Source organism: Myotis brandtii, unplaced genomic scaffold (assembly GCF_000412655.1).
Source record: "Myotis brandtii unplaced genomic scaffold, ASM41265v1 scaffold115, whole genome shotgun sequence".
NCBI classification, from domain to species: Eukaryota; Metazoa; Chordata; class Mammalia; order Chiroptera; family Vespertilionidae; genus Myotis; species Myotis brandtii.
The window spans coordinates 11,036,112-11,060,904 of record NW_005353967.1 but is presented as its reverse complement, the minus strand read 5'-3'; the positions used below and the strand labels follow the sequence as shown (position 1 = coordinate 11,060,904).

Here is a 24,793-nt window from a genome sequence, read left to right as displayed (position 1 = left end):
ATGATTTTTGTGCACTGGGCCTCTAGTTCTGATAGAAGATTTTTAAAATATGGACCCTTAGTGAAAAGTGCTTTTTCTAACTTAAGAATTCTGATCTAAGATCTAGAACCTGGGTAAGAAGGTAAAAGTGGTGAGAAGTTCAACTTTTCAAATTCTAACCCATAGAGCCCTATGATTTTCATTCATAGAATTGAACTTTGTATCATAGGAAACATCTTAACAGAAAGATCCCAGGAAGAAATGTCATTTTGTTTTCCATGAGCCAGTCCAATCCTTTTAGAATTAGAGAAGGCAGACCTTTTGTAGTCCCCTTCCATGAATGTATAGTAACAGATCATTTTTTTGGTGCTGAGAAACCAGATTTTCAAGGCTATTATAGATTGATGTCTAGAAATCCATACATACAAAATGTGAATCTCAAAGTAGATCAATAAAGCCATAGCATTTGGTATGAACTCTTATTCATGAGAAATAAAATAAATATTATCTTTCAAATTATTTCCATTTGGTCATGGTTTCATGGGAGTTTATATTTGTGAGTGAGCTCCATGTAGAGACAGTAAGGCATCAGGCAGCCATTTGGTTTTCCTTGGTAGTAAACCCCGCTAAAGGAAGATGTAGTTAAGAAGGTAGATTGGTAATGTTTAGTACACCTAAGTGAGGAAAATATTATTTAATAGTCATTAATTTTTTGTCATTCTGATACTTTTTAAAACAGCTTTATTGAGATATAATAGGTATACCATATAATTTACCCATTTACAGTATACAATTCAAATGGTTTACAATATATTCACAGAGTTGTATAACCATAACTACAATCAATTTTAGAACATTTTCATTATCCTAAAAAGAAAACTGTACCCATTAATAGTCAACTCATAAATTCCCTCTAAACCATTCTACATCCCTAGCCCTAGGCAACCTCTAATCTACTTCTGTCTCTAGAGATTTGCCTATTCTGGATATTTCCATATAATTGAAATCATATAACATATAATCTTTTGTGACTGGTTTCTTTCACTTAGCATATTTTTATAATGTTAGATAATGAACTTTAATTATGAAGGCAGTTATTATGAAGATTCGTTCATGTCATAGCATGTATCAGCACTGTATCCCTTTATTGCAGAATAATATTTCATTATGTAAGTGAATATACTACATTTTACTCATTTATTCATCATTTGATGGGCATTTGGGTTATTTCTTCCTTTTGGCTATTATGGACAATGCTGCCATAAACATTCATGTACAAGTTTTTGTGTGGATATGTGTTTTCATTTTTCTGGGTGTATACCTAGCAGTGGAATTGTTGGGTCAGATGGTAGTTCCATGTTTAATTTTGGAGGAATTGCCAGACTGTTTCACAAAGTGGCTAGCCGATAATTTATTTTTAAAAAAATGTCATCAAGGCTGTTGAGATTCTTTATGAACTCTTTGGATAACTTTCACAAACATTTTATCTGAGCTAAATTCTATTCTTTTACATATGTGTGTTTTTCACTGTTTTAAGATAAAATATTCAAGATAAAATATTCATATTTCCTGTGTAATTTCCCCTTAGAATTCATGTTTTTCAAAATTAAATTGTAAAAATAAAAATAGTCTTTTAAAATAATGTTATTTTGAGGAATTAAATAATTGAAACTTAATTCATCTTTAGATTTGAAACTTTTACTCTTTTATTTTATTTTATTTTATTTCCTCAGATTAACTCACCCATGATGGTTCGTAGTTTTAGCTGATATAGTTGTTATTTACACTGCTACTTTGTTGTTCTGTTAAATTATCTTTTCTTCCGTGTGTTTTTTTTTCTGGATACTCTGCTTTATGATTACGAAGAGGAATTCCTGACTTACCTAGAACACTACCAGCTAACTATTCCAATAAGGGTTGACCAAAATGGAGCTTTCCTCAGCTTTACTGTGAAAAATGATAAACACTCGAGGAGAAGACGGAGTATGGACCCTATCGATCCACAGCAGGCAGCATCTAAGTTATTTTTTAAACTTTCAGCCTATGGCAAGCACTTTCACCTAAACTTGACTCTCAACACGGATTTTGTGTCCAAACATTTTACCGTAGAATACTGGGGGAAAGATGGGCCTCAGTGGAAACATAATTTTTTAGACAACTGTCACTACACAGGATACTTGGAAGATCAACATAGTACAACCAAAGTGGCTTTAAGCAACTGTATTGGGTTGGTAAGTAGATGTTATAATTTTAAATTTCTTATGGGGATATAAAATCTCAATGTAAATGTCTTTCCTCAGATTAATAAATATGTATATACAACATCTAAATATTTTTGTTATTTCTGCTGCCTTTGCTTTTGATAGTCTTTTTGATAATGTTTGTATTGAGTTTTCAAAGTCAGAGCAATATTAAAAACCCTATATTGTTAGTAGAGAAATGAATGAAACCTCAGGTTTAATTTTAGATTTAAGTTTTTTTTTTTCTGTTCAAATAAGATATCTTTATGCATAAACAAAACCCAATCATTGGTGAAGAGTTTAAGCTTATGTGTGCATGTATGTGCATGTATTATTTCAGGAAACGATGACACTGATTGCCTCTTTAGGTTTCTTTCTATAATGTCTTTCTCTGGTTGTCAGCATAGCTTAATTATGTGTGACCTACTTATGGTTATAAATTCTTTAAAAATTTTTTTAAAAAAATTGATTTTAGAGAGGAGGGAGAGAGAGAGAGAAAGAGAGAGAGAGAGAGAGAGAGAGAGAGAGAGAGAGAGAAAACATCGATGTGAAAGATTGCCTTTGATCGTTTGCTTTCCTGTACATGCCCTGATCAGGGAGCAAACCCAAAATGTGGGCATGTACCCTGACCAGGAATCTAACCCGCCATCCTTCAGTGTATGGGACAAATGCTCCAATTAAGTGAACCAGACTGGCCAGGGTGGTCATAAATTCTTGAAGCAAAATCTTTTATACCAATATCTCTTTATTAAATAAAATTTTTCTGCATTTATCTGAAGATTGATTATAAATCTTATTTTACTTAGATTTCAAGTTGTAGGGTCTATCCTGGGCATTTGATTCCATTCTAGTCTAATGGTAAATACACAGTTCAAGGTTGCAAAACAAAGCATATTCCCATATTTCCACTACTGCTTTTATCATATTCAGGCTAATGTAGATGCTCCATTAAAGCTCTATTTGTGTAAAAGCACAATTTTTTTTGGGGGGGGGGGGGCTGCAAAAAGCTTTATTATTTCCATTTGGTCCAGTGCATGGGAAAGGGCTCCAGGGTGGTTAAAAGGGTGGCTAGTGGTTTCAGGGAGAGGCTCAGGCAAAAGCCAGACACCAGGGGATGCAGAGGGGCCCCTCAAAGGACTCTGGGCTCTAAAGGCTCCCAGCGGTGCCTGAGGGTGAGCCTTTCGAAAAGATACCCGCCCAGCGCAGCCTGCGGGCTGGCCAGCCTGCGGATGTGAGTCAGGTGGTTGCCCATCTTCTTGATGAGCTTCACCTCCTCACCCCGGAAGTGGTTCTGCAGGAAGTCACAGAGACGAGAGTCTGTGCGGGTAGAACCCAGGGCCTGCAGCTCCTGAAGGACCTGGTTCAGGTTCCTCTCCAAGACCAGGGTGGCTTCCATGGTGTCCTGAGTTTTGTTCCACTCATCTTTGTCGGCTTCAGCACATCCTGGAAAAAAAAAACTCGGCCACGGAGCTGGTTTTGCATCTTTAATAAGAGACACAGGGCATCCTCCAGCTTCTCTGCTAACTTGCGGAAGTGGCCCCGCCCTTCAGAGCCACATGGTGGTCGAAATAGAAGCCCAGAGAGAGGTAGGTGTAGGAGGCCTGAAGGTGCAGGCTGGCCAAGTGGCTGAGGGCAGTCTCCATCTGGGTGGAATAATTCTGACGAATTTGGGAGCTCACGTTGTTCGGCAATAAGGAGTTTAGGTTAAAAAACGGCATTGGCTGGTCTCAGAGGCTGAGAAAATGGCTTGAGGTGGTTCCGAAGGTGGTGACCGGTGCGAGGCTGGAAGAAGGGGTGTCCCTGGGTCTGTTCCATCCAAACACTGTTGAAGCAAGAGACAGATCTGAGGGATCTGCCAAGAGCACAAACTTTTTTTTTTTTTTTTTAAATCCTCAACCAAGGATATTTTTTCCCCGTTGATTTTTAGAGAGTGGAGGGAAGTGGGAGAGACAGAGAGAAACGCCGATGTGTGAGAGACACATTGATTGGTTGCCTCCCACAAGCCCCCTGACCAGGGCTGGGAGCCTGCAACTGAGGTACTTGCCCTTGACCGGAATTAAACCCGAGACCCTTCAGTCTGCAGGCTGACGCTCTATCCACTGAGCCAAACTGTCTAGGCAAGAGCACAAACATTTTGATGCTCAAGTCATACTTTCAGAAACTGTTTTTTTCTATATTCTACCACATTCATATTCTTATGCCTAGGTTAATATAAAAAATACATAATTAAAGTTGGAGTTAAATAAGTCCTAAATTTGAAAGGAGTATTAGGAACCACCCAGTTTAGGAAAATTTTCATTATAGGTATAAATAAGAATTTGCTCAGATTGTCTATTTTCTATAGTTGTTAGTGGGTCAAAATGATTAGATTTTAAGATTTGGGGTTAATTCCTATAAATAGAAACACTGAGTACTTTTATCACTAGTTTCTCTGTATACAGTGTTAGGCTTTATATACACAATAGATGTATCTTTTTGAATAAAAATAAATTATCCAAAGTAGATATGTGTTTTAAAAGCTTTCATATGTTTAAATGACATTTGCTGTGAAATATGATAGAAAAGTACCATTCTCAGTCATTGATCAAGCCCTCTAAATTTGGCATTAACATTAATTATGCCATTGATAGTTTTAACAGGGTGGTGAAAGGAACAAATTTGAGATTTAGAAAGAAACACACACTAATTCCGTTGTGAAATTTGAGGGCACAGGAGTGATTGGATGTGTGAAGATGAGTTAGAACATTTAGGAGCTAAGGAAGGCCTTTACAAAATTATGGCACTGAGAATGGAGAAGATAAAATAAATTTGAAGATAAAATAAATTTGGTGAGAAAATTTAGAGGATTTGTATTTTATTAAATTTTTCTTCCCTAGCATCTAATAAGACCATATATTAGATGGTAGATATTTTATAATATTTTAGGAAGTTGAAATAGAGAGAGAAAGGGAGAGAGAAACATTGATCAGTCCCTACTGTATGTACCCTGATCTGGATCGAATCCAAAACCTGACTGAGAATTGAACCTTCGACCTTTTGGTGCACGGGATGCACCAACAAACTGAGCCACACCAGCCAGGGCCACCTGATTATTCTTCATCCTCATTGAGACTTTCTGTGTCTTGTTCTCTTTCCCTCTCTTTATTAACACCTTTCTTTTTTACTTTGCTTCCGACACTGATTGCCTCTTTAGGTTTCTTTCTATAATGTCTTTCTCTGGTTGTCAGCATAGCTTAATTATGTGTGACCTACTTATGGTTATAAATTCTTTAAAAATTTTTTTTTAAAAATTGATTTTAGAGAGGAGGGAGAGAGAGAGAGAAAGAGAGAGAGAGAGAGAGAGAGAGAGAGAGAGAGAGAGAAAACATCGATGTGAAAGATTGCCTTTGATCGTTTGCTTTCCTGTACATGCCCTGATCAGGGAGCAAACCCAAAATGTGGGCATGTACCCTGACCAGGAATCTAACCCGCCATCCTTCAGTGTATGGGACAAATGCTCCAATTAAGTGAACCAGACTGGCCAGGGTGGTCATAAATTCTTGAAGCAAAATCTTTTATACCAATATCTCTTTATTAAATAAAATTTTTCTGCATTTATCTGAAGATTGATTATAAATCTTATTTTACTTAGATTTCAAGTTGTAGGGTCTATCCTGGGCATTTGATTCCATTCTAGTCTAATGGTAAATACACAGTTCAAGGTTGCAAAACAAAGCATATTCCCATATTTCCACTACTGCTTTTATCATATTCAGGCTAATGTAGATGCTCCATTAAAGCTCTATTTGTGTAAAAGCACAATTTTTTTTGGGGGGGGGGGGGCTGCAAAAAGCTTTATTATTTCCATTTGGTCCAGTGCATGGGAAAGGGCTCCAGGGTGGTTAAAAGGGTGGCTAGTGGTTTCAGGGAGAGGCTCAGGCAAAAGCCAGACACCAGGGGATGCAGAGGGGCCCCTCAAAGGACTCTGGGCTCTAAAGGCTCCCAGCGGTGCCTGAGGGTGAGCCTTTCGAAAAGATACCCGCCCAGCGCAGCCTGCGGGCTGGCCAGCCTGCGGATGTGAGTCAGGTGGTTGCCCATCTTCTTGATGAGCTTCACCTCCTCACCCCGGAAGTGGTTCTGCAGGAAGTCACAGAGACGAGAGTCTGTGCGGGTAGAACCCAGGGCCTGCAGCTCCTGAAGGACCTGGTTCAGGTTCCTCTCCAAGACCAGGGTGGCTTCCATGGTGTCCTGAGTTTTGTTCCACTCATCTTTGTCGGCTTCAGCACATCCTGGAAAAAAAAAAACTCGGCCACGGAGCTGGTTTTGCATCTTTAATAAGAGACACAGGGCATCCTCCAGCTTCTCTGCTAACTTGCGGAAGTGGCCCCGCCCTTCAGAGCCACATGGTGGTCGAAATAGAAGCCCAGAGAGAGGTAGGTGTAGGAGGCCTGAAGGTGCAGGCTGGCCAAGTGGCTGAGGGCAGTCTCCATCTGGGTGGAATAATTCTGACGAATTTGGGAGCTCACGTTGTTCGGCAATAAGGAGTTTAGGTTAAAAAACGGCATTGGCTGGTCTCAGAGGCTGAGAAAATGGCTTGAGGTGGTTCCGAAGGTGGTGACCGGTGCGAGGCTGGAAGAAGGGGTGTGACTGGGTCTGTTCCATCCAAACACTGTTGAAGCAAGAGACAGATCTGAGGGATCTTCCAAGAGCACAAACTTTTTTTTTTTTTTTTTAAATCCTCAACCAAGGATATTTTTTCCCCGTTGATTTTTAGAGAGTGGAGGGAAGTGGGAGAGACAGAGAGAAACGCCGATGTGTGAGAGACACATTGATTGGTTGCCTCCCACAAGCCCCCTGGCCAGGGCTGGGAGCCTGCAACTGAGGTACTTGCCCTTGACCGGAATTAAACCCGAGACCCTTCAGTCTGCAGGCTGACGCTCTATCCACTGAGCCAAACTGTCTAGGCAAGAGCACAAACATTTTGATGCTCAAGTCATACTTTCAGAAACTGTTTTTTTCTATATTCTACCACATTCATATTCTTATGCCTAGGTTAATATAAAAAATACATAATTAAAGTTGGAGTTAAATAAGTCCTAAATTTGAAAGGAGTATTAGGAACCACCCAGTTTAGGAAAATTTTCATTATAGGTATAAATAAGAATTTGCTCAGATTGTCTATTTTCTATAGTTGTTAGTGGGTCAAAATGATTAGATTTTAAGATTTGGGGTTAATTCCTATAAATAGAAACACTGAGTACTTTTATCACTAGTTTCTCTGTATACAGTGTTAGGCTTTATATACACAATAGATGTATCTTTTTGAATAAAAATAAATTATCCAAAGTAGATATGTGTTTTAAAAGCTTTCATATGTTTAAATGACATTTGCTGTGAAATATGATAGAAAAGTACCATTCTCAGTCATTGATCAAGCCCTCTAAATTTGGCATTAACATTAATTATGCCATTGATAGTTTTAACAGGGTGGTGAAAGGAACAAATTTGAGATTTAGAAAGAAACACACACTAATTCCGTTGTGAAATTTGAGGGCACAGGAGTGATTGGATGTGTGAAGATGAGTTAGAACATTTAGGAGCTAAGGAAGGCCTTTACAAAATTATGGCACTGAGAATGGAGAAGATAAAATAAATTTGAAGATAAAATAAATTTGGTGAGAAAATTTAGAGGATTTGTATTTTATTAAATTTTTCTTCCCTAGCATCTAATAAGACCATATATTAGATGGTAGATATTTTATAATATTTTAGGAAGTTGAAATAGAGAGAGAAAGGGAGAGAGAAACATTGATCAGTCCCTACTGAATGTACCCTGATCTGTATCGAATCCAAAACCTGACTGAGAATTGAACCTTCGACCTTTTGGTGCACGGGATGCACCAACAAACTGAGCCACACCAGCCAGGGCCACCTGATTATTCTTCATCCTCATTGAGACTTTCTGTGTCTTGTTCTCTTTCCCTCTCTTTATTAACACCTTTCTTTTTTACTTTGCTTCCTATTGAAACTGCATGGTCTATGTTGACTAACTTTGATTACTTGATTAAGGTGAGGTCTGCCATGTTTGTCCACTGAAGTTACTGTTTACCTCTTGGCAGCTGATAAGGAATTTGTGAACAGATACTGGGGGACTATGTAAATATCCTGTTCCTCATCACACTTTTACCCACCAGTCTTAGTAATCCTTGTCTTCATTCTTATTTTGTATCATGTTATATTTTTAATCAAATGAATATGTGTAGAAGTTTTTTAAAAAAAATCCTACTTTTTTTCTAGCGGGTTTTGCTCAGTGGATAGAGCGTCAGCCTCTGGACTGAAGGGTCCTGGGTTTGATTCTGGTCTAGGGTATGTGCCAGGGTTGTGGGCTTGATCCCCAGTAGGGGGCATGCAGGAGGCAGCCCATCAGTGATTCTCTTTCATCATTGATGTTTCTATCTCTCTCTCCCTTCCTCTCTGAAATCAATAAAAATATAGTAAAAACAAAAAAAAAGAGCCTACTTTTCAAAGGCCCCTTGTAACCAATTCTGTTTTTAACTGTTTATAAAAAATAGTTTTCAATGTAGAGATCAATAGTGTTTGTTTCTAATCATATTTCCTTATCCATAGTTTGTGTTACAGCCCTTGTACCATTCAGAAGAAAAGATTTCTAACATTACAGTCTATCAGCTGTTTTAAGTAATGTCACAGTTTAGGACTACGGCTTTCTTATCTAGGTCTTGTTTTTCTGAAGTTTCTATTTTTTTTTGTCTTATTGAGGAAAAAAATATATGATTGTTTTAACACAGTGATTAATATTCAGTTTTTTAGTTCTTATATCTATTGTGTGATATACAGGGTGGGTTAAAAGTAGGTTTACAGTTGTGAGTACACAAAACACAGCGTTTATTCTTGTATTATTATTTAGTTATTGTATTATTTTCCATACAAACAACTATAAACCTACTTTTGCCCTACCCTGTATATTTCATTCTTCTTTGGAGATATTTTTCTTGGAGTTTACTGGTTACTTAATTTTTTGAGTTACTACACATCTCTCATCTTGGGATTTATTTTTTTCCAAGCTAGTAACACATCTTCCTCTTTCTGTGTTTATATTCTGGTTTTGTTAGAGAACATCTTCAAGTAGTTACCTCAAAAAAGGTGCCTGGGAAGTAAAATTTCTGAGTCCTTGCCTGTTTGAAAGTGACTTTATGTTGTCCTCATGTTTGGTTAATAATTTAGCTGAATGTGAGAGTCTAAGTTCAAAATCATTTTCCTTCAGAACCATGGATGGTGTAATCAGGAAAGGGAAATATGGGGCATTAAATTTATTTATATGGTTTTATATCTTAGGAAAAGACTTAAAGATCTAAAAAAATAACATTGGTTCATTTTGGGTGGCATAAATATACTTGTTTTTTTTTTTTTCTTAAAATTTTTTCTTCAGTGAAAGTGATCTTTTCCTTCCTGTTTCAAGAATTTTATAATCATGTGGTAAGCTGTGGGTCTTCTTTCCTGATCTCTCCTTGATGTTTGATGGGTGCTTTCAATCTAAAGGCCTTCTTCTAGGTTAGAGAAATTAAAAAATGTTTTCTTAAAAATCTTCTTTTCTTGTTTCTCTCCTTACCCTTCTGTGATTGGTTTTCTGCTTCTCTTATCTCTCTTTTTCATCTTTTTTCTCTTTTGTTCAATGAGATTTCCCCAATTTTGCGTTCTTTTTTCCCCTTTAATTGATTTAAAAATTACAGCAGTCATATTTCTAATTTTCAAGAAGGCTTCCTGTCTTGGTTGTTCCTTTCTTTATATATTGTGTTTGTTTCATGAAACATGATTTTCTTTCATCTCTCTGAAGATACTGAAGACTATATAGCTAGTTAGTAAAGACCAGTGACCCCAGTAGACTTTCTATTCATTTTGTTATAGCCACAGTTGCCTTTCTACTTTTTCCATTACTCATTTATCTATTCATGAAATACTTATAAATACCTGTCATTTTATAGGCACTGCTCTAGGTGCTATGAGTACAACAGTGAACAAAACAAAAGTCCCTATCATCATTTAGCTTGCATTCTAGTGGAGGAGATACACAATAAGATAAATAAATAAAAATCATAGTGTGATGTGTAATGATAAGTTCTGAGGTGGAAAAATATTGAGTAAACACTTTAAGGGAGTCTGGCCAGTGTGGCTCAGTGGTTGAGCATCAACCTATGAACCAGAAGGTTCAATTCCCGGTCAGGGCACATGCCAGGGTTGCAGGCTCGATCCCCAGTGGGGGATGTGTAGGAGGCAGCCAATCAATGATTCCCTCTCATCATTGATGTTTCTATCTCTCTCTCCCTCTCCCTTCCTCTCTGAAATCAATAAAAATATATTTTTAAAAACTTTCAGGGAAATGAGGAAGGGAATGCTGACATCTTAGGGATAATTTTTCCAGGTGGAAATCTTTAAGTACAGAGGTCTGATCTTAGAGTGTTGAGAAAAAGCAAGAATACCGTGGCCAGAGCTAAGTGAAAGAGAGGAAGAATAATGGAAGGTGAAGTTAGAAAGGGAACTGGAGGCCAGATGTTAGATTTTAGAGGACACAACTAGGGTAAAATTAATGATAACTCCAAGCTTGAGGCCTGAACAACTGGAAAAATATAGCAGTCATCAAATGGCATGAGAAAGACTCAGGCATTAATTGAGATGGAAAAGTTATAGAAAGAATAGTTTGGGGGTTGGTACATATCAGAAGTTCAGTTGAACATGTTAAATTTGAGAAGTTATATAGCATATTGGATATGCAGAAGAGAGATGTGAATTATGAACTTACAAATTTGGGAGTCATCAATATATAGATGACAGAGACAGGAGATTACATGGAATTGCTTAGGTGGGAGAATAGATAGAATAAAGAAGAGGTTTAAGGGCTGAATCTTTGGGTACTCCAATGGGTAAAGGAGGTCAGAAAGATAAGGAGGAGACCAGCAAAGAACAGTGGAGTAAGAAATTGAAGGAAAACCAGGCAAATATTCTAGAAGCCAAGTAAGAAAGTATTTCAAGAGAAAAATGTCAAAGTAAGAGTAGGACTGAAAACTAACCACTGAATTTATCAATGAGGAGGTTGTTGATGACTTTGACTAAAGCAGTTAAGGTGAAGTCATGGTGGGGTTTGGAAAAGAGACAAAAACCTGTTGGCAAAGGTTTAAGAAGGAATGGGAGAAAGGACTATACAGATAATGATTTTAGAAAAGCAAGCAATGATCAGTTGCTGCAGGCACAAGTCGGGGTGAGAGGTTTTGTTTTGTTTTGTTTGATAGGAATGATTGTAGAGAGAAGGGAAGTTTCTGGAGTGATCTTCTTGATAGGTACAGAAGGGATGGACTCATCTGCATAAATACAATAATTGTTCGTAGCTAGGAGAACATGCAGCTCATCCATAATAACAGGATATAAAATAGATTATATGGATGAGATTCAAGTAGGTGTGGTGTTTGTTGTTGTAGGACTTTGCAGGAGGTTGTGCCATGCTGTTTATTGGAACAGGAGATGGAAAAATGAGGTGTTAGGGTATTAAGAAGAGAGGAGAAAGTATGAAATATTTACCCAGAAGAGCAGCATACTGAATAAATCAGAGAAACATAGTATAATTGCCATGAAGCGTTAAGGACACAGTTGAGATTATGATGATGAAATTCAAGTGAGACCAGCTGGCATCTTGGTGTACTTTCCTCTGGCTAAATGAAGCTGCAAGGTTATAGGCCCAGAGTAGCAAAGTTGAATTTAATCTGCAACTTGCCATAGTCTCAATTTCAAGGGTTCCATTCTTCTATCTTTCCAGTACTGTCTCTAGTATCTCAACTCTAAGAGGCAGCCCTTTTATGCCCAACATGACCCACTAATCCTTTTCATTGTCCACCCAATTCATGTCTTCACTTCCCTCCAAACCCACCTTCAATTCCCTTCATGGAATTTATTTGACTAAACTACAACCCTGATCACTTTACTCACATTTCTGTTCCAATGTCACCTTATTGGAGAGGATGACCCTGACCATCCTAAATAGTTTGTGTAATTCCCTCACTTCTAATTACTTTCTATTCTCTTACACTGCTTTATTTTTTCGTGTTAACATTTATCATTACCTGATTGATCATTTATTTATCTAATGAATGAATTCCTTTTTCTCTAGCTCCTCCCACCAGAATGTAAGCTCCATGATAGAGTTGGAACTTTGTTTTGTTCATTATTGTATCCACACCATCTAGAACAGTACCTGCCCTATCGTAGGCATTCAAACATAGTTGGTGAATGAATAAAGTCACAAACCACCCTCAGAGGATAAGGGAATTATAGTACAGTGGCTAAGAGTCCAGCTCCAAAGTCTATCAAGTGAGTTTGTTTCTTAACTTTGCTCAGTCTCCGCTTGTCATCTGCATAGAGGAACTGAGAGTATACTTACTTCAAAGAGCTATTAAGATGAAATGAAAAAAATAACAATGATGAAATGAGATGATATGTGTGAACATCTTACAGGGTACTTAACACACAAAATCTCTGGATTTTCTTCTGGAGTCTTTCCATTCTTGAAATTAGAGATTGTATCTGCTTACAAGGCTTGTGACTCTATTTTCCCAGCAACCTGAGATTCTTGGCTTGAGTGACTTGCCCACAGTCTAGGACAGGGGTGGGCAAACTTTTTGACTCGAGGGCCACAACGGGTTCTTAAACTGGACCGGAGGGCCGGAACAAAAGCATGGATGGAGTGTTTGTGTGAACTAATATAAATTCAAAGTAAACATCATTACATAAAAGGGTACGGTCTTTTTTTTTTTTAGTTTTATTCATTTCAAACGGGCCGGATCCGGCCCGCGGGCCGTAGTTTGCCCACAGCTGGTCTAGGATGACTTTAGTACTCTAGACCCCACTTTCTACCCTGTCCTCTTACCAAGTCTTCTCATACATCCCCTCCTTCCCGCAGGAACCGTGTTCAGTTTACTGTCACACTGCTAACCTTCCTGGTAAAGTAATTCATGCTCAGGTATTAGCGTTTGTTAATGGCAGATTATGCTATTCCTGTCAGTATTTGCATTTAATTTAAAGACTAATATTTTTAAAGTAAAGCAGACAATGGTGAAAATAATATGAAGTGACTAAGGGCCGTTTTGTTTTGGTGTTTTTGTTTTTTTTTACATTCCTTAGCTCACTTCGTACAGGTGGCTGCCAACTTCATCTCTAAGTTAGAGCAGTTCTGACTATGCCTTATCTTTCTTTCCAAGCATATTATACGCAACATGAATTTCCTTAAACAGAATCATAGAGGCTTAGATTCAAAGGGGCTTCAGAGATTATCAGGACCAGAGGCTTTCAGCTTCTCCCCCTTCTTTTTAAAGAAGCAAAACCCTTTTCTCAAGTGAAATGTTATGTGGAAACTTCATATATAGATGAATAAAAGCACAGCTGATTCCTAAACCGGGGACTCCAAGCTGTGTAGGTCTCTCTTTGTTGTCTGGGGCAGTCCCCTGAGGGCACTTCCATGGAACCCTTAGGGCTCCCCAGAGTGCTGTTTTAAAACCACTAATTTACACCAACCCTTTCATTTTCCAGCTGAGGAAATACCCGGGGAGTTTGTGTTTTATCCAGTGTTACAGGGTAAATTAGTCGGATTAAGAGCAGTCCTCTCATGTGCCACACTTAGGAAAATACTATTAGACAGGGATGGAACGTCTTATTTCTGATGCAGATAACTTTTACTATCTCATTTCTTTTAGTTAGCAATTTTTTATTTAGTGTAATACATGTGGGACACTTTCTGTGGCTGTAACAGTTACAGATAGAACCCTTTGCCTTAAGAAAGCATCTAGTATACTTGGGAAGATAACACATGCAGTTGAAAAGCTATAATACATTGAAACACAGCTCCAGGAGTTGAGATGTAGCAAAGCAGTGTGGAATTAATTATAAATAAATTAATTAAAAATAAATAATAAGCTCTGTTGGAACTTGGGGGGTGGGGGAAGCTACTCCAGTTGAGCTAGAGAAAGTTTTAAAGAGAAGTGACTGAGCTGAGTAGGACTTGGCTCAATAACTAGGTGTAAGGCAATTAATACTGTGAATAAGAGCAGAGTTTTGTGTGTCTTCCAGCTCCTTCACTTGCCTCTGTATAATATTGAGCAAGTTCTTAACCTTTGAGCCTGTTACTTCATTGGCAAAACAGTGATATATGGCAGGTATATTAATTAAGGACATACTAATTGGTGAAACATAAACCTTAAAATGTCAGTTATCACAATTAAAGTTTATTTCTCCCTTGTATCAGCGTCTATGTTCAACAGCTTTCCATGAGGTCCTTCAGAGACCCAGGTTCTTTCTCTTTTGGTTTCCACCTTCCCTAGGTCTTTTTTTTTTTTTTTTCTGGACAGAGAGTGGGGAATTCTGCTGGGGAGGTTTTCAGGGGCTTGGCCTGTAGGTCAGGTACAACACTGCCCATTTTCTATTGGCCAAGCTGATTTACAAAGTTATACCTAAACACAGAGGAGGTAGTTAAGTGTGCAAAATTTGGAAAGGAAATAAGTCTTCGTGAGCACATAGAGATCTCTGCGACCTCATAGAGTTGTTAGGAGGATTGGAGGAAATAATGTATGTGTCATGCTTTGTACAGGGCATAACATGTAGAGGTACTTAAACATCCTTTTTAAAGGAAAGGAAAATTTATATAATGTTTTGCTGAGTATGGACAATTTATTTAATTTTTATTAACATGTGTTTTAACCTTTTTGGCGAGGTATCCGTTTATTTTTAACTTTTGGTACTGATGATATTCAAATGCTTCTTCTTGGCAAATTCTTTGTTTTTTTCTCTGTTAGCATGGTGTTATTGCAACAGAAGATGAAGAATATTTTATTGAACCATTAAAGAATACCACAGAGGATTCCAAACAGTTTAGTTATGAAAATGGCCATCCCCATGTAATTTACAAAAAGTCTACCCTTCAGCAACGGCATATGTATGATCACTCCCATTGTGGGGTTTCTGGTGAGTGAGCGACGTACTGTATTGTGTTGCCATTCTGTTTCTTCTGGCAAGGTTAATAATAATAAGCAAATAATAATTTGAGTAATTAAAATGATAATGTCCAGAGTCTTCTTTAAAAATGTCACCTATCAGTAGTGTTAAGTCAATCTTGGAATCTCTTTGAAATAGAAATCTGTGTAAAATTTTATTAGTTTTTCTTTGAAGGGGAAAGAAGCCCACCTTATTTCATCCAAGTAGTAGTTATAGTTCTCATACACAGGTGTTCCAGAGCACTCGGTGCTGTTTGCTTAGCTTGATATTTTTATGCTAGCGACAGGAATCTAGACACTTGAATAAGACTTGGAGAGTTTTAAGGTAGTATTCGAGGATGTAAACATATATAGAAGGAGCAACACACCTAAACTTCAGTGGCCAAAGAAGGCTTCATGGAAGAAGTGACTTCTAAACTGAGGCCCAAGGAGTAAGACAGGGTAGCTGGCAAAGGTAGAGGGAGCAGTTGGTAGCATTCCATATAGAGGAAACAGCATTTACAAAGGTTCTGAATCTGAAGAGAGAATGTCATGTTCCAGGAATTGACAGTTCATATAACTGGATATTAGAATATGGGTTGGAAAAATAGGGGTGAGATTCTTAGTAGTTGGGGGTGTGGTAGTGAGTGATGAAACTCGAGAAATTAGAAGAGGCCAAATCAAATCACAAAGGCCTTATAAACCACGTTAGGGAGTTTGTTTATCCTAAGTGTGCTGGAAAACCATTGAAAGGTTTTATGCAGTAGGAATCACACGGTCAGATCTGGATTTCATAAAGATTACTCTGGCAGCCATCTAGAGACTGAATTAAAGAAGAGCAAGACTAGAGTTAGGGGATTGGAAGGCTGTTCAGTCTAAAGATTAGAAAACTTAGAGAAATAGAGGACATGGCATAGCATAGTAGAAAGAACATGGGCTTTGGTGTAGCTTTGGACAAATTACCCAACCTCTCTCTCCGAGTACTCCTTTTATCACACATTAGTTACTCAGTTAAATTGTAGCTATCATTATTGGGGTAACTGTTTCTAGCATTAAAAGAAAACACACACACACACACACACACACACACACACACACACACACACACACATATATATATGACTAGATTTGTTTTTCTGTGTAGTTACAGTAGCTGAAACTAGGGGCATCGTATTTCAAAGGCAGATTTCAGCTTAATGCAGAGAAGAATTCTCCAACAAGTACTTTTAATAAAAAATGGGGTGGGTTCAATACGTAGATTTGTAAAAAACAGAGTGGATTGCCTTGCAATTAGTGAATGCATCACCCTTTTGTTTCTTTTGTGTCCTTCATGGGCTCCTTATTTTCTGCTTCAAGTATAAGTGTTCTTTAAAGTTCTTTCCTCAACTGACTGTTCTTATTCTGCATTCTCTCTTCTTGAGTAATCCCTGAGGCTTTTAATTATGGGAGGTCCTTTGTTGGTCAGAATAATTAGTACTAGAAAAAGGCCACTTCAAGTGAATCCACTTAGGGCATGAAACAAAATTTCATAGTAAATAATTTAAAAATATGTTTAATTGGTCTTTGTATTGAGTAAGGAATCTAAACATTATGGACGTAGTTTATTTTATCTTATGTTTAAGAAAGTTAGGCTATAAGTACAACTATCTATAATTTTGTAAAAATGAGGATTAAAATATTTAGTTGTTTATTATAATTTTTGAATAGTCAAATTATCCTCTTTTGTTGTTAATCCTAAACCAAGGATATTTTTCCATTGATTTTTAGAGAGAGTGGAAGGGAGGGGGAGAGACAGAGAGAGAAACATCAATGTGAGAGACACATTGATTGGTTGCCTCCTGCACATGCCCTGACCATGGCCAGGGATCAAGCCTGCAACCGAGGTAAGTGCCCTTGATTAGAATCGAACTCAGGATCATTGAGTCTGCAGGCCGATGCTCTATTCACTGACCCAAACTGGCCAGTGCGAATCATCCCCTTTTGAAGTGCCTATCTCATTAAGTGGTCTTACTCAGGCAGATCATTATTTTTTAACTAGAGGCCCGATGCACGAAATTTGTGCAAGAGTAGGCCTTCCTTCCCTGGCTGCCTGCACCGGCTTCCCTCTGGCACCCAGGACCCGGTCTTCCCTCACAGTCCCGGCTTCGTCCGGAAGGTCGTCTGGAAGGATGTCTGGTCCAATTAGCATATTATGCTTTTATTATTTTAGATGGTTTAGGCATGAGTCAAATTGCCATCATGAAATTCTGCCCTTTTTGGGGAAGACTTTCTTCTACAATCTCTCCCCCTACATTACTGAGACTATTTCATAAATGGTCCTTGCTTTTCATCTGTTCCATTCAATAGCCATTTCTACCACCCCTAGCACCAGCTGATTTAGTTCACACCCTCATTGTTTCTTGCCTAGTACACTGTAATTGCTTCTAACTGGTCTTTCTGTCTCCAACTTTGTCTTTTTGTCACCTAGATCTGGCTGTACTACACACCTTCAGACACTTCACTGGCTTCCCAATAATGGGAATATGGTAGCAGTCCTCTAAGTTCTGTGAGAATGTCATTAGATGTTATTGGGAAAAAAGTGTTTCGTATTCACTAAGTTTGGGAAATGTCTGGTTAAGAACTACTGATCTTAATTGTGATACTATTTCAACAGCTTAGTTCAAGACACTAACTTACTGAGTTTCAAAGATATTTGACTGATTCTTCTCATGGTCATATTCATCTTATTTCTTAAAATTTATAACTTCTCCCAAAGTCATATTTAAAAGGAAAGGTTAAAGAAATTAGAAAGATAAAGTACCACTTTCTGTCAAGTATATAAATTAATCTAAATTTTTCAATAAGTGGAGGGTCAAAAGATTTTCTGTATATAAGGAAATATAAGTGAGATATGCAGAGGACCTGTACCTGCTCAAGTTTATTAAGTGAAAATGAATATAAATGAGGAAAGTATTTACAAATGCCATAGCACTAACAGATTTCCTGTGCGCTGAAGAACCAAACGTCTAGAAAACCATGGGTCAACCACAGTCCACACTGAGATGTAGTTTAAAGTGAGTCATGCTGGAATCATTCTAATGCCCTCTACCTCTAGGTTTTGGAAAAGGAATACTCTGGGTACTCTGTCAGTATAAATAGTTGTAGACTGCAAAATTAAGTGAAAAATTTATTCACAGCTTTTTAGAATTGAGATAGCTAGTGTACTAGAATTGCTCTAATTAAGATAGTTTAATAAAAGCATCTTTAAAAATAAATGCTCATCTTAGGAATAGACTTTTGCAACATTAATGTTCTTCATCAGAACTGTCTTAGGCTGTTTAGAAAATTAGTGCTCTAGTTGCTTTTTAAACAACCTTAAATGATTTTTTAAAATACCTATTCTAAATTTAAAAGTATTATGATGTAATCACTTACTGGAATAATGTGAAATGATTATTTGAAAATTCTTTTTATTAAGTAGTTCATTTGGTTTATTTTGTTCTTACGAGCAGTTGAATATTAATAAAATATTTTTATTAAGTAATTCATTAGATTTATTTTGTTTTCATAAGCAATTGAACGTTTGATTTTTTTATATAATTATTTTGAAAACTTTAAAGAATTTAATTTTCTCACTACTGAATTTCCTCATCCCCTCCCCTCACTTTGAAAAATCTTAATACGTTAGAGAATTTATGAGAAGCATGTCTAAAGAAAAGACCTATAAATAAATAAATGTAATTAATGAGCCTATCTGAACTAGTTAATTGTTTCTGTTGTAGACCTCATAGGTGGCAACCCTTGGTGGCTGAATGACACATCTCCCCTTCCTTCTGCACCACCAATTAATGGCACACACAGACAGAAGAGATCGGCAAGCATTGAGCGCTTTGTGGAGACATTAGTCGTGGCAGACAAAATGATGGTGTCCTATCATGGCCGCAAAGACATTGAACATTACATTTTGAGTGTAATGAATATTGTAAGTTTGATCCCTCTTCATAATATTTTAATTTAATAGTTTTGTTGTGTTTTTTTTTTTTTTTACTAAGGTCATAGATTTTTATTGGGAAATAATGATTTTAAGAATTTATTCCTCTAAAATGAAAAAGACGTGATCTACTAATGTTTCAGTTCCATAGAAAATGCATTTAAAGGTGATCTTATTATTTTCAGATAATATGACTTTTTAATTAATTAGGTCATATTAAATCTTGTTTAAGAGGTTTTCTTTAACTTGACACATCAGCTCATCCTCTTAATCACTATGTTGTCATTCATCTTTAGGAGAAAATATTTCTTGGACCTTTTACCGAGGCATCTGGAGGGTATTGCTCTAAGTGACATGGGATGAAAGAAAACTTTTTTTATACATAGTAGCTAAATTCATGAAAAATTATTTTGCCACTCTATAAAAATATTAATCACCCTATGATTTTTGTCTGACTTTGTGTCTTTTCTTATTTTCTGGAGGTCAGGTTGCCAAACTTTACCGTGATTCCAGCATAGGAAACGTTGTGAATATTATAGTGGTCCGCTTAATTGTTCTCACGGATGATCAGGTAAGAATGAGTTAGTTTATAAATCTAAAATCTTGACAGGCTATAGAATTATGTATTATAAAATAATATATTGTATTATTGCTCCTCTTAGGAAGTTCTAGTTGAATATGATTTTCAGCACTAAGCATTTAGCAAATTTTTTAAAAAATATATTTTTATTGATTTCAGAGAGGAAGGAAGAGGGAGAGAGAGATAGAAACATCCATGATGAGAGAGAATCATGGATCGGCTGCCTCCTGCACGTCCCCCGCTGGGGATTGAGCCCACAACCTGTGCATGTGCCCTTGACCGGAATCGAACCTGGGACCTTTTGGTCCCCAGCCCGACGCTCTATCCACTGAGCCAAACCAGCTAGGGCACATTTAGCATACTTAAAGTTTCCAAGAATATACCTCTTATGTCATGTTAGAGCTATATATGTATATTAGCTGTGTGTTTCAGTATAAAAATAAACATTTGCACAACAGACCTTCTAATAGTGGTTTTGGTTGATTTTATATGCTGATAATCACACATATTCACATTATCTTAAAGCTAGAACTAGAAAGAATGTTTGTTTAATAGTACACTAAATTAGCTCTAGGTCAGATATTACAGAGATAAAAATTGGCAAGAGAGTATTCCTAGAAACCACTGCTTCTAATTATAGCCCCACTTTAGTCTTCAAAAGTTTTAACAATTGACCTTAGTAATTTGTTTGGAACATTTCTGGTATGCATGTTGTATTGCAGCCAAACTTGGAGATAAACCACCATGCAGACAAGTCCCTCAATAGCTTCTGTAAATGGCAGAAATCCATTCTCTCCCACCAAACTGATGGAAACATCATTCCAGAAAATGGGATTGCCCACCACGATAATGCGGTTCTTATGACTAGGTATGGTTTGTTGCAAGTATTTTACCTTTGATTGTTGTGTTTGATTTTGTAACTATATTTGGTTCTATCTAAAGACTTATTTAGGCAATGAATATAGAGAAAGTAAAATGGTAACTTATTATTCACCACTGAGAAAGAATATATTACACTGTTATTGTGTTTGCATCAAATAAGAAAAAGGAAGATTTAGTTGAGGTAGAAATTTAATAAATATCTTACCTTCTACTAAGGTCTGTTCATAGGGTTTAATTGGAAGCACATATTTGCTTTGTGAATTGAACATACTAAATGCAAGATTTTTAAAAGTATGAGAAAAATATATTTTAAAACTAAAAATGTCATCACTCTTGGTTATAAAATATATTAATTATTCTTAACTCCAAGTGTTAAAAGAGTGGACATCGATAGTTACACCATTTACTTAGATGAATGTTTATTTAATTAAAACTATTTAAATTAAGATATGCTTTACATATATATATATGAAGCTTTATTATACTATATGTTGAATAGCTTGTCTCTCAGGCAAACATTATTTGATGGTAACCCAATGATTGCATCTATTTCTTAACCAGTTTTACAAAACTGGTTTCAGATCCATTTTGTTCCTTACTTTCCAACAACTCTGTGAAGTAGATATTGTTATTATTTTCCCCATGTAAGAAATGGGGAAACTGGTTCAAAATACTGAAGTTGCTCAAGATCATTCAGCTAATAAGTGAAAAAACAGGACTCAAACCATGGTGTTTCTGTCTATTTTGATTATATTATGCTGTCTTGGATTTTTTATACTTGAGTTATGATTGACTAGAAGTATGCTTAAATCATTTTAAGATAAGTTTGTCTTTTGACCTCTAATCAGCATTTAATATTGAAAACAATAAATAATAACAAAGAACAATAAACAAAGTGGAAGCATTGTTCTATCTTGGCTAAATGCAATAGCCCTTGTTATTTTGATTGTTCTTTTAATTTGCAAAGCGGTATTTAACATATACTTCATCTGGTGTGCTCATGACTCTACATCAAACTCGATGGAGGGAGTAGAAAGAATATGGGATTAGAATCTTTAGACCCAGAATCTTGAGTGAATTTAGCTTAAAAAAAAATTTCTCTTAGAGTTGTAAAGTTTCTGAGTTTATTTTTTTAACAGTTAGACTTACTTTAATTGCCTTCATCTACCTGACATCATAAACCAGAATAATTTGTTTATGACATGCTTGTTGAATAAAAACAAAATGGCACAGTTTTATATTCATATGTGTTGATACATCAGTTTGATAAATCCTGCAATTCCTCGGCATCTTGTGATCTGGAATGATTCCCACATATATTTGAGGAGTTAAAATATTTTAGAAGTTGTGCAAATGTAGAAAGCTTTGTGTAAAAATATATACAGATATCATTAATGTCAATGAAATTACTAGAGGAAAATGTCTATTAATATGGTTAGGAAAGTGATTACAGATATTTACATTGGCTCCTGTGTTTATATTTATAAAGCCCTACCTCATCACAAAGACAATGCCCAGTGGCTCTTGGTGCTCACATTTTTATTATTGTATCTGCATTGGATTTGTAACTTTTGCATCAAGTGGCAGGAGTTGCAGCAGCAGTGCACATTTGTAAGTATTTGAGGAGTGAAGTACATCTGGGCAGTTAGCCACTCTGTCTTTGCACTGGCTACATTTGGCTGTCTGACTTGTTACTCTGAATTGGCCCAGATATTTTTTGATCCTCTGCAGAGACCTTTGCTTCAATAAGAACTTTTAGTGCTTTTTTTGATGCCTGAGATTTGAACATAAAATTTTCTTTGTAAACTTGTCTCGAAATGGTCAGACCAGCACTAGAAATGATCTCAGGATTTAATAGGACAGTATTTTAACGGGTTGATATCTCATGTCATTTTATATTGGTTATGTAGTGGAGGTTAGAAATATGTCCCTTTGGGCAGTATAGAATGGATTTGAATTGTTATTGAAGTCTCAAACTAACTTTTACTTTATTTAAAAGTCTACAAGTAATTTTGAATTATTAGGGCCACAGAGTGACTTAGCCAAAGGAGATGGCTGTCATCTCTAATATTTAGGTTTATTTTGTTGTTGTTGTTTGGAGGTTTTACCAGTGCTTGACTCTTCCTTATAAATGTTTGATTTGTGAAATTGAATATGTTTAAATCATACTACTACTTTTAGTAAAAGTAATTATGAGAATTCCATAGACAATTTTATAGTAATGTTGAAAACTGTTTTATGTAACTCACTTATTAACATATTCAGGGCTAGGACTCCACCATTTAGAGGTACGATAGTGATTTATGTTTGCTTGAAATGGCGGCTCACTAGGGAGAATGTATAATGTATCTATCGAGAATTCCAAAGAAAAATTAATGGATATGTTTATCTCCACTAGGCCTAATTTTGTCCTAGGGATTTAAATGTTTTAAGCAGAAAACCATTTGGAACTATAGTTACTTAGGTAATAATACTAGTTACTTTTGGAAAACAGTAGAAAAGCTCAAGATGTTATCTCCTCTTAGCAAATAAAATTTCATTGTTTTATTTTACTGATATAAATGTAAAATAAACTGTGTGCTACAAAGTTATCAGATCACTGTGACTAGACAGAAAGAAACTAAAGTAAAAAAAATTTTGTTATTTTACATGGTATCAAAAATATTGAATTAACACCAAAGAGCATTTAAAACTTTATATATATAGAAACATCGATGAGAGAGAAACATCGATCAGCTGCCTCCTGCACACTCCCCACTGGGGCTGTGCCCGCAACCAAGGTACATGCCCTTGACCGGAATCGAACCTGGGACCTTTCAGTCTGCAGGCCGATGCTCTATCCACTGAGCCAAACCAGTTAGGGCTACATCAGCTAACTTTATCTAATCTTTTTAAAAATAATTGAGGTATAATTGACAAATACAATTGTGTATATTTAAAGTATGCAACATGATGAATTGATATACATATACATTTTGTGCTGATTACCATAATCAAGTTAATTAACACACTATCACCTCATAGTTACCTTGTTTCTTATTTCTTTTTTTGGGGCGAGACTGTTTAACATCTACTAATTTAGCAAAGTTCAAGTATACATACAGAATTATTAACTATAGTCACTATAGTCATACTGTGTATTAGATCCTCAGAATTTATTCATCCTATAACTAAAAGTGTGTATCGTTTGACTAACATTTCCCCCACCCCCAACCTTGGGCTACTATCATTCTATTCTCAGTTTCTATGAGGTTTTTTTTGTGTTGTTTTGCTCTTGTTTTTTTTAAGATTCCACATATAAGTGAGATCAGAGAGTATTTGACTTACTCTCTTTGGTGTATTTCATTTAGCATAATGCCCTTCTGGTTCATCCATGTTGTTGCAAATGATAAGACTTTCTTCTTGTTATAACTGAATAATATTTTATTATGTATATACTGTATATTACACATTTCTTTTTTTTCCCCAGAGGTTGTCTACCACAAATGCAGTTTTTGTTTATTTTTGTTTTGTTTTTGTTAATCCTCACTCGAGGATATTTTTCCATTGATTTTTAGGGAGAGTGGAAGAGAGAGGGAAAGACAGAGAGAAACATCGATGTGAGAGAAACACATCGATTGGTTGCCTTCTACACAGGGCCTGGGCCAGGGAGGAGCCTGCAACCAAGGTACGTACCCTTGACCGAAATCGAACCCGGTCCTTTGGTCTGCAGGACGACACTCTATCCATGGAGCCAAACCAGCTAGGGCCACAATTGTAATTTTATTTAAATTTTATTTTTCAATTGCAGTTTATATTCAGAATTATTTTGTATTAGTTTCAGGTGTACAGCATAGTGGTTAGACAATGATATATTTTACAAAGTCTTCCCCTTGATATTTCCAGTACCCACCTGGCACAATACACAGTTATTACAATATTATTGACTATATTTCCTATGCTAGACTTTATATCACATGACTATTTTGTGACTACCAATTAGGAGTTCTTTTGAATGAGTGTTTTGGGTTTTTTGGAATACCAGAAGTAGAATTGCTGGGTCATAAGTACACCACATGTTCTTTATCCATTCATCTGTTGATGGACACTTAGGTTGTTTTCATATCTTGGCTGTAGTGAATAGTGCTGCAATGAACTC

At 36.5% G+C, this 24,793-nt stretch overlaps 1 protein-coding gene across 4 annotated transcripts in view; it reads left to right on the top strand.

Moving 5' to 3' along the window:
* ADAMTS6 (ADAM metallopeptidase with thrombospondin type 1 motif, 6) overlaps nucleotides 1–24,793 on the top strand; it is a 229,492-nt gene that overhangs the window by 9,610 nt on the left and 195,089 nt on the right. For all 4 annotated transcript variants that reach the window (XM_014549006.1, XM_014549001.1, XM_014548999.1 and 1 more), the window contains exons 3-7: nucleotides 1,846–2,210; nucleotides 15,047–15,215; nucleotides 18,985–19,184; nucleotides 19,681–19,764; nucleotides 20,496–20,641. In XM_014549006.1, the coding sequence (XP_014404492.1) occupies nucleotides 1,846–2,210; nucleotides 15,047–15,215; nucleotides 18,985–19,184; nucleotides 19,681–19,764; nucleotides 20,496–20,641 (964 nt within the window). The remainder of the gene's footprint in view (nucleotides 1–1,845; nucleotides 2,211–15,046; nucleotides 15,216–18,984; nucleotides 19,185–19,680; nucleotides 19,765–20,495; nucleotides 20,642–24,793) is intronic.